This window comes from Talpa europaea, assembly GCF_964194135.1.
Source record: "Talpa europaea genome assembly, chromosome: 4".
Lineage (NCBI taxonomy): Eukaryota > Metazoa > Chordata > Mammalia > Eulipotyphla > Talpidae > Talpa > Talpa europaea.
Window position 1 is genome coordinate 4,719,172 of NC_140070.1, and position 13,322 is coordinate 4,732,493.

General features: G+C 49.7%; 1 protein-coding gene across 1 annotated transcript; it reads right to left on the minus strand.

The window, feature by feature from the left end:
• Positions 1–10,587: 10,587 nt before the first annotated feature.
• On the minus strand, positions 10,588–12,037 carry LOC311169826 (tripartite motif-containing protein 60-like; the record flags this gene model as incomplete). The annotated part of the gene is made up of 1 exon (XM_084232084.1): positions 10,588–12,037. The coding sequence occupies one exon, from the start codon at positions 12,035–12,037 to the stop codon at positions 10,649–10,651; it is 1,389 nt and encodes a 462-aa protein (XP_084088210.1). The 3' UTR covers positions 10,588–10,648.
• Between the last annotated feature and the right edge of the window lie 1,285 nt (positions 12,038–13,322).

A 13,322-nucleotide genomic window follows, 5' to 3' on the forward strand; every position in this document is an offset into this window, starting at 1 on the left:
ACTGAGGCTATGCCTCTGAGTGCTTTGCCCTGGGTAGAATCTGCACCTGGCCTGCGAGATTGGCAAATACGCTCTGTAGCCCTGACAAATACCCTCTGTGGCTGGGGAAGTTCACGTGGGCCTGACCCAAGCGCATCTTTTTGCATGGAGACCCGGGCTGCTCGCGGGTGGTAGGGGGACCCCAATTCTTATCCCTCCTTCCCGGCCAGCTCTCACTAAAGTGCACTTTTACCTGCTCCAGGTGTGGCAGTGGCTATTTATTTATTTTTTTAATATTTATTTTTGCGTATAAGAACCAGGGTGTAGGCCAGAGGCGTGTGTGGGGTGAGAGGATTTACCAGAGGCAGAGTGGGGAGCAGAACAGGCAGACTGACTGAAACACACTGCTGAGGGGAACAGCCAGCGAGTCAGGAGAGATCTGCTGTGCCATGTGGGTTGCTCCCTGGCCAGGGATGGAACTCAGGTAGTCACAGTGATAGGGCTGAGACTTACCTCCCATGCGCTGGCCATTTATGCTCTTGGCTTCTAGGCTTCACCTAAGAAGGTGAGTCACTTGAGATGAGGATACCTGCCAGGGAGTAGGGGGAGGCGTGTCCCCCGAAGAGAGAGGAAGGAGCTGAGGGAACTTGCATCCTCTCTGTGATTTAGGATCTGCTCTGTGGTTTGATTGTCTTGCAAATCATTGATTTCTTGTCTACACCTGCGCGTTCCGGGTACAGGGCACCTGGCTGTCCACACGTGGGGACACTGAGGATAACATTAAAGTGCCCCACCCCCGAGCTACCCCCATGCCTGCCCTTTTCTAAGAGCTGCAGCTTCTCTGCTTCTCACAGCCGGGAGAAGACCGCTCTCCCCTGCACGTCTCCGCGAGCCAACGGAGCATTTCCAAGGCCGAGTTTGTGTCGCGCTGGCTCAGGCGTCCTGGTGCAGGGGAGGAGTCCGGACGCAGGGGTGAGACCTGGCCCGAGGGAGCTAGTCAGTCTCCTGCGTCTCCACATTCCTGGCTTAACAGGGACAGAGCCAGGGCTGGAGGACCTAAAGCACAGGATTGGGCATTAAGTACTAATTGAGCTTAATTCATTTATAGGAATGAAATAAGATAAATCACGGGAGGGAATAATTGCAAACGACAACCATGAGGGGGCTGTTCTGTGTCATCCCTGGCCTTGGACAGCAGAGGGTCCCTGAGACACCCCAGAGCTGCAGCGAGGGTCCCACGGGGGCCACAAGGGGGCAGCAGAGCGGGTGTCTGCGCTGTGAGGACCCAGGCCCCAGGGGCACTTGTGGAGATTAAAAAAATAAAATCACCAAAATGCAACCCCAAATCTTAATTTCTTCAGGCCATTCTTTTCAGTTATTTTAGAATTATTGTAGAGCCATGAATTATCTTCCAAATATTTCATTCCCAGATGGATGCCAGTTTTCAACTGAGGAAGTGGTGAGCCCATCTCTAAGAACTATGGCTGGGCAGAATTTTAGGTTAAACCCACCCACTTCAGCATCTAGTTTCTAGCGCCCACCTGGAACACATTTCCATGTAAATCCCAACACACACCAGACAGACACAGGCGTTGCCCTGACCCCGGGGTCTCCAGAGCTTTAGCAACAACCCCTGTGGTCTGGGGGCAGCTCAGGGGGCCAGCCCCCCAGGATGTTTGATTTCCAGAGGGAAGGGTGGGTGGGAGCAGGGAGCGGAGGGGCAGACTAGTGTCTCTCCACGGACACCGAGTGTGGGTCCTGTGCTGGCCACAGTCCTGGGGAGTCCCAGGACACCCAGGTGGCCGCCCAGGTGGCTCGTCAGGTCAGGGACATGAGAATTTTCATCGAGGGTGTGGGCCTGAGGCCCAGGTAGCAGGTGTTTGACTGTCGGGGAGGACCATGAGTCGCTTTGGAGACCGGAGGGAGGCGGGAGCAACATGGGACTCAGGTATGGACTTTGTGGGTTCATTTGAGTGTTGTGCCCAAGGTCAGCAGACTCGGCGAGCATAGCCTCCAAGAACCCAAAGACAGCTGATGCAAACACAAAAGGGAGTTTATTTCAGACTCGAGTCCGGGTTCAAGGCATCTACCAACGCAGTGGCAGATACCGAGAGCCCCGAACAAAGGAAGCAGGGGTCTTTTAATAAGGTTAAATTATTCTGGCAGTTACTCATTGGCTACAAGGATGAGTTCTCCAACTTTGCCAGGCTATCATTCTAAGCTGACTGGCCAGGCCAAGATGCAGCTCCAACCTGCAGCTCCAATTACAGCAAGTTCACCCTCATTGGTGACCAGAGAGTAAGGGTGGAGTGAGGGTCCAAACTATCTCTGGAATGCAGTCTTTTCCCGGGACAGCAAGACCTGCAAGACCTGAAATTCTAAAATGGCAGTTACACACAAAATGACAAAGCAATGGCTAAGAATACTTATGCTTGGTTCCACATTCCCGCTTTTTTTTTTTTTTTTTTTTTTTGTAAAAACTGTTACAAAGCAAAGCTATTTGAATCATTAAGAGGGAGGGGAGCATATCGGGAGTGGAGGACCATGAGCTGAATGGTTTGCAATTATGTTTCTTTTAAGGAGATTTTTATTGATTTAAGGGCAGATACTGCTGCCTCAAAACACCATCAGCGGCCTTCAGGTACCCAGTCTATTCAGGCACAGCTGACTCGTTCACAGCATTCCTTACAGGTCTCAGTGGAACTTACTCAGTCTTACTCATCTGCAATGTCATCATCAGGGTATTTTTCTGTTATAGGGCAGCCCCGATATAAAACAGGTTGTCTTTTCCCCCTAACATTTCTACTACAGAAGTAAAAAGTTCCTCTAACATCAACTAAGATTCCCAGACCTTAAAATATTATTCCTCCTGTACAAACACTAAGCCATGCCAAACCTTTACATAACCAGAGTTCTGTAGTATCGGGCCAAGCACAAATTTATTCTATAACACAGCTACCAAGTCTTTTATCAGTAGGTCAGTCTCAAAATTATGGTTAAGTTCAGCCACACATAATGTGCTATCTATTGTTCATTTACAGCTTTATAAGTCCAGCAAAGTTGAAAAATTGTCATCTTTATACAAAACATTGACTTTTTTCTGGGTCGTCTCAGACCACGACCTCTGAAAATCAGACGCTAAACCATCTATCTAGTCAGCAAGAGGTATTATCTTCAGTTACAAATGAGAATTACTCTGCTCAAACAAGGGATTTCTCTTCAGTCAGCCAGTCACAGAGTTATTCATCTGGTCACTAAACATCAGCTACTGAATAAAACAGGCTGCCGCCACCAGTCTTAATACCAACCCCTTCTCATTTCCTCCTTGCATAGGTGAGTCTGCTGCTCTAATTAAAACACTCTCCGTTATCACTTGAAGGAAACCAAGGCCAACGTTAACACATTCCTTCAGTTGTTTTTATCTCTGAAGCCTTCCTAAACTCTTCAGAGGTTCCCTCCTGCACTGTCCCTAAAACTGCCTGATTACCCTAACTTGTCCTATGTCTTAGTCCTCCCCTTCTGCGAATGGAACCCTTAACTGCAGTCAGGGAAAGGGGCGTCGTTCTGATCAGTAACTGCTTCCTGCTGAAAGTGGGCGATGAGGGGAAACAGTCAGGGCTCCACCGCAGGGTGACGATCTTAGGGACCTCGAAAGGACAGTGGAAGAGTCATAGTTCGATGGTCTCCAGGCGAGAAATGACCTAAACGAAGGCATTGAGGATGTAAGGCCGAAGCAAGAGAAAAACAAAAACAAAAGATTTTAGCTCAAGAGTGATGAGGTTCAAGAGTAAGGAGGTCACAAATTTTTTAACTTTAGCCATTAATAGGTCTAGGGCTTTAGGGTTTTATACATACTTAATTTTACTGTAGTTATCAAAATGTGGCCCTTTAAATGTTAGTACATAAAATATTAAATTTTAACATAATAAGGTAATTCTTCAAGATGAAGACTTAGGACATCAAAACTTTGATTATTATTGCACCTATTTTTACAGAAAAATGGAAATTTTACATTATAATTTTTTTAAACGTGAACAGACAAGTTGCAAAATCACAGACTCACCGGTACCAACCAAAATTTACAATGAACAGTTCCTGTGCATCGATGCTCAACATCAATGCACGACGAGACCTGGCCAACCATGATCATGTAAACAAAATTTTTTTACAATTATATTTTTATGTTTTATAAAACGGTCTTAAAAATATACCTGTATAAACATTTCTGGTGCAATTTTGTCAATGACAAAAAATACAAAGCCATTTTGTATTTTATTTAACCACTGAAAATGTACAAACAAGTAGAACAAGGTAGTAGTGCTGTAAAGTGTCTTGGCTCAGTCTGGCCATTTGTACTAGTGAGGGGGACAATCGACCAGTAGGTCAATCCAAAGAATTGGAGTAAGGCAGAGCAAGTGGCCCCTTATTTACCAAAAAGATGATTTTTTTGTCTGCCACTTCTAGGGTCACCCGAGGCTTATTCATATAAACGGTAAACAGGGGAGCTTGTCTCACCTCTGGGCTTCTTCAGAGAAGGTCTTCTCCTGCACTGGGTTCTTCATCAGACGCAGCTGACTGTCAAGCCTGTCCTCCCATTCTGGCCCATGGTTTGGGCTGGCCCCCTCCCTCTCTGGAGAGTGGGACAGTCCCTCTTTTCAGTGCCCTGTATGATGGCACTGAAGGCATGGCCCTGGGGACAGCTTCTTGCAGCTGAGGTGTCCTGGTTGCTGCAGTGGAAGCAAGCTGGCAGCCCATGAGAGGTTGAGGTCCCGAATGCCCTAAGGCTCATGGGGCCTTGGGTGAATCTGAGGTGGCAGAGCACTGTGATGGCAACTGCCATCTACTGGGCCCTTTTCTTGCCTCTCTCCCTTTTTTTTTTTAGTCTAGCTAGTCTCCTTCATATTACTGTAGGCCTTGAAGGCCATATCCAATAAAAGTGTTAAAAGGATTTTTTTTTTTTTTAGGCCCTTAATTTAGTCTCCAGAGCCTGCACCTGATGTCAGAACAAGGCTGGCTAAAACATACATATTTTAATCATGCATTTTTATAGGTTTTATACAGTCTCTATAAAATAGAGACTAGAGACCACTTGGATATTAAGTGACACCAAAACAGTAAATAATATTTTTTTAATTCTGAACAATTAAACATTATAACATTTTTTTACACAGTGTGTACATATAATACTGCAGAGAAAAATACAGGAAATGCAAAAGTTATCATGCTGCCTCTCTTGTGAACAAGTTAACTAGTTTTCCACCATTTTTGTCATTAACTATAAAACAGGTGTTTGATATAAATTATTTCACTTTACCTTGTTCACCTGTCCTGTGTCTAAAATGCTACTATTTCCCACATACACACTTTTGCATATAACACCTCTTTGCCAGGGGCACATGGGATAAAAGAGTTGGTTTTTTTTTTTTTTTAACCAAGCAATGAATAGGCAATTGCCAAAATCCAGCAATGCATTACCAAAAAGGCAAGGGATTTCATAAAATACAAAACTGAAACTTTTAAATTTACTTAAGAAGCTAAAATTTTTATACTAATTTTTAACCAGAGTCCAGACTATTTAAAACAATCATTACATTATACAGTTTGTAGAGTCAAAGCCAAAATACAGAGATACAGGACTCCTGGGAAAAGAATTTAAAAAAAAACACACAATAGTATAAGGCACTACCTTTACTTTTACTTGTATTTAGAATTATTACATCCTGGTTTCTAATCTCTGCATTGTAAAACATCGTAATAGCTGTTTATTATCTCTTTAGACTGCACAACTTAGACATATTTTAAAATTTTTTTTTTTTTTTTTTTTCCTTTAGGCAAGCACTAGATACATTACAGGGCAGGGAAAGGAGCAGCCCAGACCCCGCAAACCTGCCTGTTTTAAATAGGTTTTGCCATCAGCTGCATCAACACAAAACATATGAGACTTTAATGGGAAGGAACTTTACTCCAATTAGGAAACAACATAGGAAAGACAAAGAATCTAGTTTCTAAATTATGCACCCAAAGTTACCGGTTCCTTCGTGGGTGAAACTCCGTCCAAATGGGATTGGCCCAGAGCAAGGCCCCAAATACTGCCACAAGTCTAAAGCATCTTCCAGTGGGGACCCACAGAAAAGGGTTAGAAACAACCAGACAAGCCCGGAAGGAAAAGAGCAAAATCAAAATCAAGATAAAAGTTGCCATTGTCTCCTCCCCACGGGTCTCACCCACATCTGTGTCACCCCGTCCACGACCAAAAGGCAAGTGCAGTTTCTTCACTTGTCTTTAGGCTCCATGCGCCTCCTTCAGGTCTCTTTTTGGATCTTCATCCTGCTTTCTTCTTCCTCCCTTGGGTGGGGTAGGGAACCTGGAACCTCCCCCTTTCCTGGGGACCACCCTGATACAGATAGATTGACAAAAGCAAGAAAGAAAAGAAAAAAATAGATACCTAATACCATGTACATTTTTCCAGTAACTTGTCCATATGGCTTTAGGTGTTACCTTGAATTTTGTAAAGAAACCTAGTCATTTACTGGGAGACTATATATTGTTTTCTCCAAGGGGAAAAGACAAGTAGATCAGTCTTCCTGGAACAAGATCTTATCAAGAGAAGTTTAGATAAAAGCCTAGAAGTAAGTTTATTTGTTAGCATAGGCCAGGTTAATTATTATTTTCCTCGTATAGCACAAGTAAACACATTTAAACAAAGCAAAGCACCAAAAATTTTTAACACTCAAACCTTAAGGCATATATGCTTTAAACCATTAAATTTTGAATTAGTTTTTTTTTTTTTTACCACAATTTTAGATCACGATTTCAAAATTTAGGATTTTCTATAGGCGCCATTTATAATTAATCCTCCGGAGGCAAAACGCAAGAACAAAGAGATCTTTTAATTCATTTAAAATTTTTGGCCGCGTGTAATTTTAAAGAAACAGTTATTTTTACCTATATTTGCAAAAACACTGAGAAACTACAATTTAGTAAACTCCAGTTCTTTAATAACAATTTTTTTAAAAAAGTTTGACACATCCATGTAGGCAAGTTTTAATATTTTTTTTTTTATCAAGCAGGTCTTTAATAACAGAAGTTAGAATTTTTTCATAGAACAAGTATTTAATTTTTAACCCTTATTTTAAAACCTAGAGTCCAACAAAGATCACAATTTCTAAGTTAAGCAGTTTGTACTAACTTTCTTAAATAAGAAAAACATTTTGAGTTTGTATTTTTAAGTAATTATTATTTGGCTTCACATTGTTTTAGTTCTGTCTCACTGAGACTAAGCACATTTTTAAAACAAAAGACAAATTTTTTTGTTGTTGTTGTTCAGACAAAGAAACTCCCTCCGCCCTATAAACTTTTTCCCGCCATATGCGGCTTCACTAACCCCCACCTTGGGTATGTGAGGTCTGCCTGGGGTGCAATAAATTTTTCTCTCCCTTGAGAAATTTAGCCTGGCTCTCCTTTTCTTTACCACACCAAACCTTTCAGTTAGCAAGTGCAAAGTAACACAACAGTTTGTTTTTTTTTTTAAAGGTGAACAAAGGGAGAGTCTAATTTCCCCACAGCTGGAAGGCAGCAGAGACATACCAATGATCTCAACACTGGAGAAAATGTCCAGGCAGCTGCTTATTGAGATTAGAGGCAGTTTTTTGTTTTTTTTTTTCACCAGCCAGCTGTGGTGGACCCCTTTACTTATTAGTCCCCAGCATTTTACTTTTAGCCTTGACTGTGACCAAAGACAGTGGAGTAGGCATTGCCTGACCCATGATTACGAACACACAAACGCAACAAGGACAACAAACACCAGGAACAAAACCAGAGGTCCCTGGGTAAAGACAAACACCAAAGTTACAAGAAACGAACCAAAAACAAATTTTTTTAAACGGGCCCCTTACAGGTACTCAGTACAAACACAAATGCTACCCCAGTGCTGCCCCACAGGGGATAGCCAATCAGGTGGTCCGGGGACGTCTCCCACGGTCCACGCCAGAGGCTCCCTTTAGTGCATCCACCGAGCCTCTCCTGGCTACAGGTACTGAGCACAAACAGCTTCTAAACAATCAGGTGGTCCGGGGATGTCTCCCGCGGTCCACGCCGGAGGCTCTCATCAGTGCGTCCACCTGAGCCTTTTCCGGCTACTCCACAGGTACTCAATGCAAATACAGGTATGCAGACTAGAAACAAATCTTACCTGGGCGAGTATTGGCACCCACCCGTCGTGCACGCTTTAATGGCTCCCTTCAGCTGCTTGGTGGTTGGGTTCTGTGCTAGCCGATCCCGGACGAGCCCCCAAAATGTTGTGCCCAAGGTCAGCAGACTCGGCGAGCATAGCCTCCAAGAACCCAAAGACAGCTGATGCAAACACAAAAGGGAGTTTATTTCAGACTCGAGTCCGGGTTCAAGGCATCTACCAACGCAGTGGCAGATACCGAGAGCCCCGAACAAAGGAAGCAGGGGTCTTTTAATAAGGTTAAATTATTCTGGCAGTTACTCATTGGCTACAAGGATGAGTTCTCCAACTTTGCCAGGCTATCATTCTAAGCTGACTGGCCAGGCCAAGATGCAGCTCCAACCTGCAGCTCCAATTACAGCAAGTTCACCCTCATTGGTGACCAGAGAGTAAGGGTGGAGTGAGGGTCCAAACTATCTCTGGAATGCAGTCTTTTCCCGGGACAGCAAGACCTGCAAGACCTGAAATTCTAAAATGGCAGTTACACACAAAATGACAAAGCAATGGCTAAGAATACTTATGCTTGGTTCCACATTGAGAATGAGGACCTGTATCATTGAAAAAATCCCTGTTGAAGGGGCCTCTCAGTTCACACCTGTGTGGTTCGGGGGTCCACTGTGCTCCTATCTGACCGCCCCACACAGCGCCTCTGAGGCGGCCATGGGGGGCCTGTGTGTTTTTACTTTGTCAGAGCTTCTCGGGTGACTCTGTGACAAGGGTAGAAACTGCCCAGAGCAACTTCTTCTCAGACTCTGCCTCCTGGTGACGACCCGCAGGGCCTTCAGCATGTGAGGGCCTCAGAGTCCCCAAAGTAAAACTAAACCTTGAACCACAAAGGGGTGAGAGGTGCGGACATGTCTGCTTGTACCCCACGGAGACCACCACCCTGGGCGCTCAGTTCCCACATGGCCGACCCGTGAATGTGACCAGTGAATCCTCTCTGGACCCTTACATGGAAGGGGGTGTGACCCCGAAGCATATCACCCACAGCTGCTCAGGGCCCTGGCATTGCCCGGACCCGACCTCAGCTTTCCTCGGAGATTCAGCCAGGACCCCCGGCTCCACGCCCTGTTTTTGAGCTAGTTGTAGCCAGGCTGGATTGTAGCTGATACAGGGCCCCAGGCCAGGCATTGTTCTCTCCTTCTTCCCCAGCACATAGCCTGACCTTGGGGTGTTCGCTCCTATTTTTAACAGGCACTTAGCTTAAGCTCTGGCTTCTGTTAGTGTTCATTTGCTGTCTTAGTTTGAGTCCTGATGTGGAGGGTTGCAGTTGTTTTGAATATCCCAGCCTTGGCTTCGAGTGACAGCCTCTTCTGTGAGGAGACCAAGGTCATCTGGCCGGTCTCACCCTTGTCCTCAGTGATTGGCTCCAGCTGCTCTATATTGAGAGTCTCAGGCACAAGCCAGTGCCCCTCGGTGGGGATGCCGCCTCCTGTAGCTCCCCACGGTGAGCCCAGATTGTCCTGGGTGCCTGGTCTCAAGATTTCCAAGTTGGTGAGTCCCCTGAGTCAGCAGCTCCGCAGGGTTTCACACAGCACCTGCCCCTGTCTCACTGGTGTTTCCTACCCCTTTCTGCTGAGCTGTTGCTCCGAGTGTGAGCTGCGATTGTCTTTTTCTTGGTCGATTTTGGCTTGTTCCGTGGTGTAGTTGCGACATACAGAGGAGGTGAGCCCAGCTTCTTAACTCTGCTGCTCTATTGCTGGACCCTTGCTGTATTTATTTTGATTATTTGCCCATGTAAACCAGTCTATTCAATTGGTTTTCAATGTTCACTTCCATGGGAATGTGAAGAAAAATGGAAAATATCTGATAATTTTTTTAATGGGGCGTTCTAATTTTATTTTTTGTAACTATTAAAATTGCAGGGAATTTGTAATGGATTCTTATGTCTTCCTCAAGAGAATGGCATCGAGAAATACAAGGTTATAAATTCTGAAGACAAGTGAAAATTTTCTAAGAGTATTTGGGGGGGATAAAAAGGTGCTTCCTGGGATATTAGCATCCCCGAGTTCGTCTGAGATGATTCATATTCTGGTTACTGTTATGTTCACCCCACACAGGGAACATGCACCCCAGTCAATAGTTCTGGTGTCAGGGCTGCTGAGGCCACAGACACACCAGGAAGGGAGAGGTTTATTCCTCACTGTGGGGCTTTTTTGGGGGTGGAGGGAAGGGATGTGTTGGGCCAGAACGGAGAAGGTCACACAAGGTTAATGTGGTAGGGAGTTCTGGGGGGTGGAGGACTTCATAGAAAAGAACCCCTAAGCCTAAGGAGCATCAGGTTTCCTGACAGTTTGCCCAGATGGGGGCAGAGGGTGAGGCCACGGGGGAGCGGGGAAGACACGAGCACTCAGACACCAAGAATGGAATCAGACTCTTTATTTACAGAACATTCCATGCACAGAGGAAGGACCCGAACACAGACCCGTTTACAGGGGTTCAGCTCTCATCTGTGACTAGAGTCATGGAAAATGATAAAGAGGAGGGTCCAACAGAGAAATAGGGGATGAGCCTGACTGTGAACGTGTCCCTCAGCGTCCACAGATGGGATCTGTTATTCAAATTGTAAAAGGAAATCTCTCCCAACTCGTAGTCCAGGAAAACGCCAAGTCGAAGTTTCACCACGGGGGAGTGGAGGCGTGTCCCGGTGGACCGCTGAAACTGCCAGCAGCCATTGCGGGGGGAGGGAGGTGCCAGGGCATCCCTGGGGAAAGATTCCTTGCACACACCCAGGGACCACACACCCGCGCCTCGGATGTCCACCTGCCAAAAGTGCCTGCCGGCCTCGAACCCCTGGGCGCTCAGGACAGCCTCGCGGGAGGTAAACGCCCTGGGATGAGCAACGACGTCGTTCGGTGCCACCCTTTCGTAGGTAAAGATGGCGGATTTCCTGTCCTGTGAGATAATGAGGTTGTGGTGCGCGGTCTCGGGGTCTAGAGTCAAATCCACCTGAAACGTGTCCATGATATTTTGCAGACCAATGTAATGTGGGGGGAGACTACAAATCTGCTTCTTGAATTTGTATTTAAAGGCCGCTGGGATCCCCAGGTGAACACACCTGCTCCACCGGCGGTGGATGCTGCTGACCCCCCTCAGCAACTCCAGGTCTGTCTGCACACGCTGGGTGCTGATTGCACTGAGCAGACTCTTGAGTGTGGAGCCATAGTCTGACATCTGCTGTCTGCTTTCAGTGATTTTCTGTTGAGCCCGGGATACCCGGTTATCGGTGGCATCCTGGTCCTTTTCCAGGAAACACTTAAAATGTGCAAATTCAGAGTTTAATGCTTTCCTTCGAGTTTCTAGCTTCTCTCTTAGTTCCTGTGTTCTGAGGATATACATTTCTAACTGCCTTTGACCATCTTCCGCCTGCTTCCTGAGGGGCTCCAGGGAGCTCTTGAGCTTCTCCCTGTGCTGAGCAGCAGCTTGCTCCAGGGGTACCAGGGGGTGACCCCGGTGGGGGGAGGAGGCCCCGCACTGGGCACACAGCAGCTCCTGGTCCTCCTCACAGAACAGGGCCAGGGCCTGGTGGTGCTGGGCACACAGGGTCTCTTCCTCCTGCCTCTTCCTCTTGTTCCTGGCAGGGGGCAGCTGCCTCAGGAGGTCAGTGAGGGCACACAGCTGGGGGTTCCTGAGGACCTCCCTGGAGGGGCAGTGGTGCTGGCAGACGGGGCAGGGGAGGACGTCCTGGAGGCCTTGCCAGCGCTGGCGGAGGCAGGGCCCACAGCAGTTGTGGCCGCAGTGGAGGGTGACCGGGTCTCGCAGGGGGTCCAGGCACACGGGGCAGCTGGCCTCTGCCTGCAGCTCAGCCAGGGAGGCGGCCAGGGCCATGGTGCTGGGGGCTTCTGTCTGAGGAGCCGCCTGAGGAAGGCCCGGCTCTGCAGGAGCGGGAGGAGAGGCGAGGCCTGGCAGCCTCCCCTGGGCTGCTCACAGGCTCCCAGGAGGGTCCAGGCGCTGCAGGGAATGAGGCCACTCAAGGGGCCGCTGCTCCTTCCTGTGACTCTGCAGCCCCAGCACCCTCTGCTCCTGGCCTGGCGCGCGGCCTGCTGGAAGCTTCTGTGGGTCTTCTCGGAAACTCAGGGCGCAAGCTGGACGGAACCTGAAAGACAGCGACCCCCCGTCAGGTCCAGGGCTGTTCTCACCCCACTCCCCCCGCGCAGGGACGGCGAGGGCTGGGGCCGGGCCTGGCTCCCCACGCGGCCCGGGCGGGGCTCTGGCTCCGGCGAGAACCCCCAGTCACAGCCCTTCCCCGGGCCTCCTGGCCGGGCGGGAGCGCGGAGCCCAGAGCTGAGCCGGGCGGCGCCCAGAGCGCCCGGCGGGCCGGAGCCGGCACCGGCAGGTCCGCCCGCCCGGCCCGGCACCATCGCGCCCCGCCCCGGCGTCCTGTCCCGCCGCGGCCCCCGACGTCCCTCTCGGGGCTCCCCGGACACTCGCCCTGCGCGGAGGCGCCGCCCGGCCGCGCGCAGCGGGGTCGCCCTCGCCTGTCGGGGTGCGCCCGCGACGCTCTGCTCGGGGCGGCTCGGGGCTGGGGGCGCGGGGTCCCGGCGGGGCGCCCGGGCCCCCCCCAGGCTGCCGAGCCGCAGCCGGCGCCCGCGCGGGCCGGGCGGGGGGCGCGTCGTGCCGGGAGGGGCCGGGCCGCCTCGTCCGCCGCGGGCGGGTCTCCCGGGCCGGGATCCGCCCCAGGACCCTCCCGACACCGCCCTCCCTGCGGGCGGGGCCCGGGCCGGGGCGCCCCGCCCTGCCCCACCCGCGCCCGATCTCCGGGTGCAGCCGGGCCCGGCCGCGCCCTTGCGGGGGGTTCGGCTCCTCCCGGCCGCCAGCCCCGCCCGCGCCCCCCGGGGTCGGGACCCTCTGCCTCTGGAAGACGGTGTCCCCAGACTCTGTCCTGGTCTGTGTTTTCGGGGTTCACAAGCTCATTCAGCGCTCTCAGCCTCCACAGGCCTCAGAAGACCCGCCCTGGGCGCATTGCCCCCCCCCGCCCCCCCAGGTACCCCCTGTGCTGTCGCGGCGGGGAGCAGCCCCGGGGTCAGGCCAGAGCAGTCAGGAGCCGCCTCCTGCCGAGTGCGGGGTTTCGGGTGCGGTGGAAGTAAACCCACTTGGTGCTTCTGACCCGGGG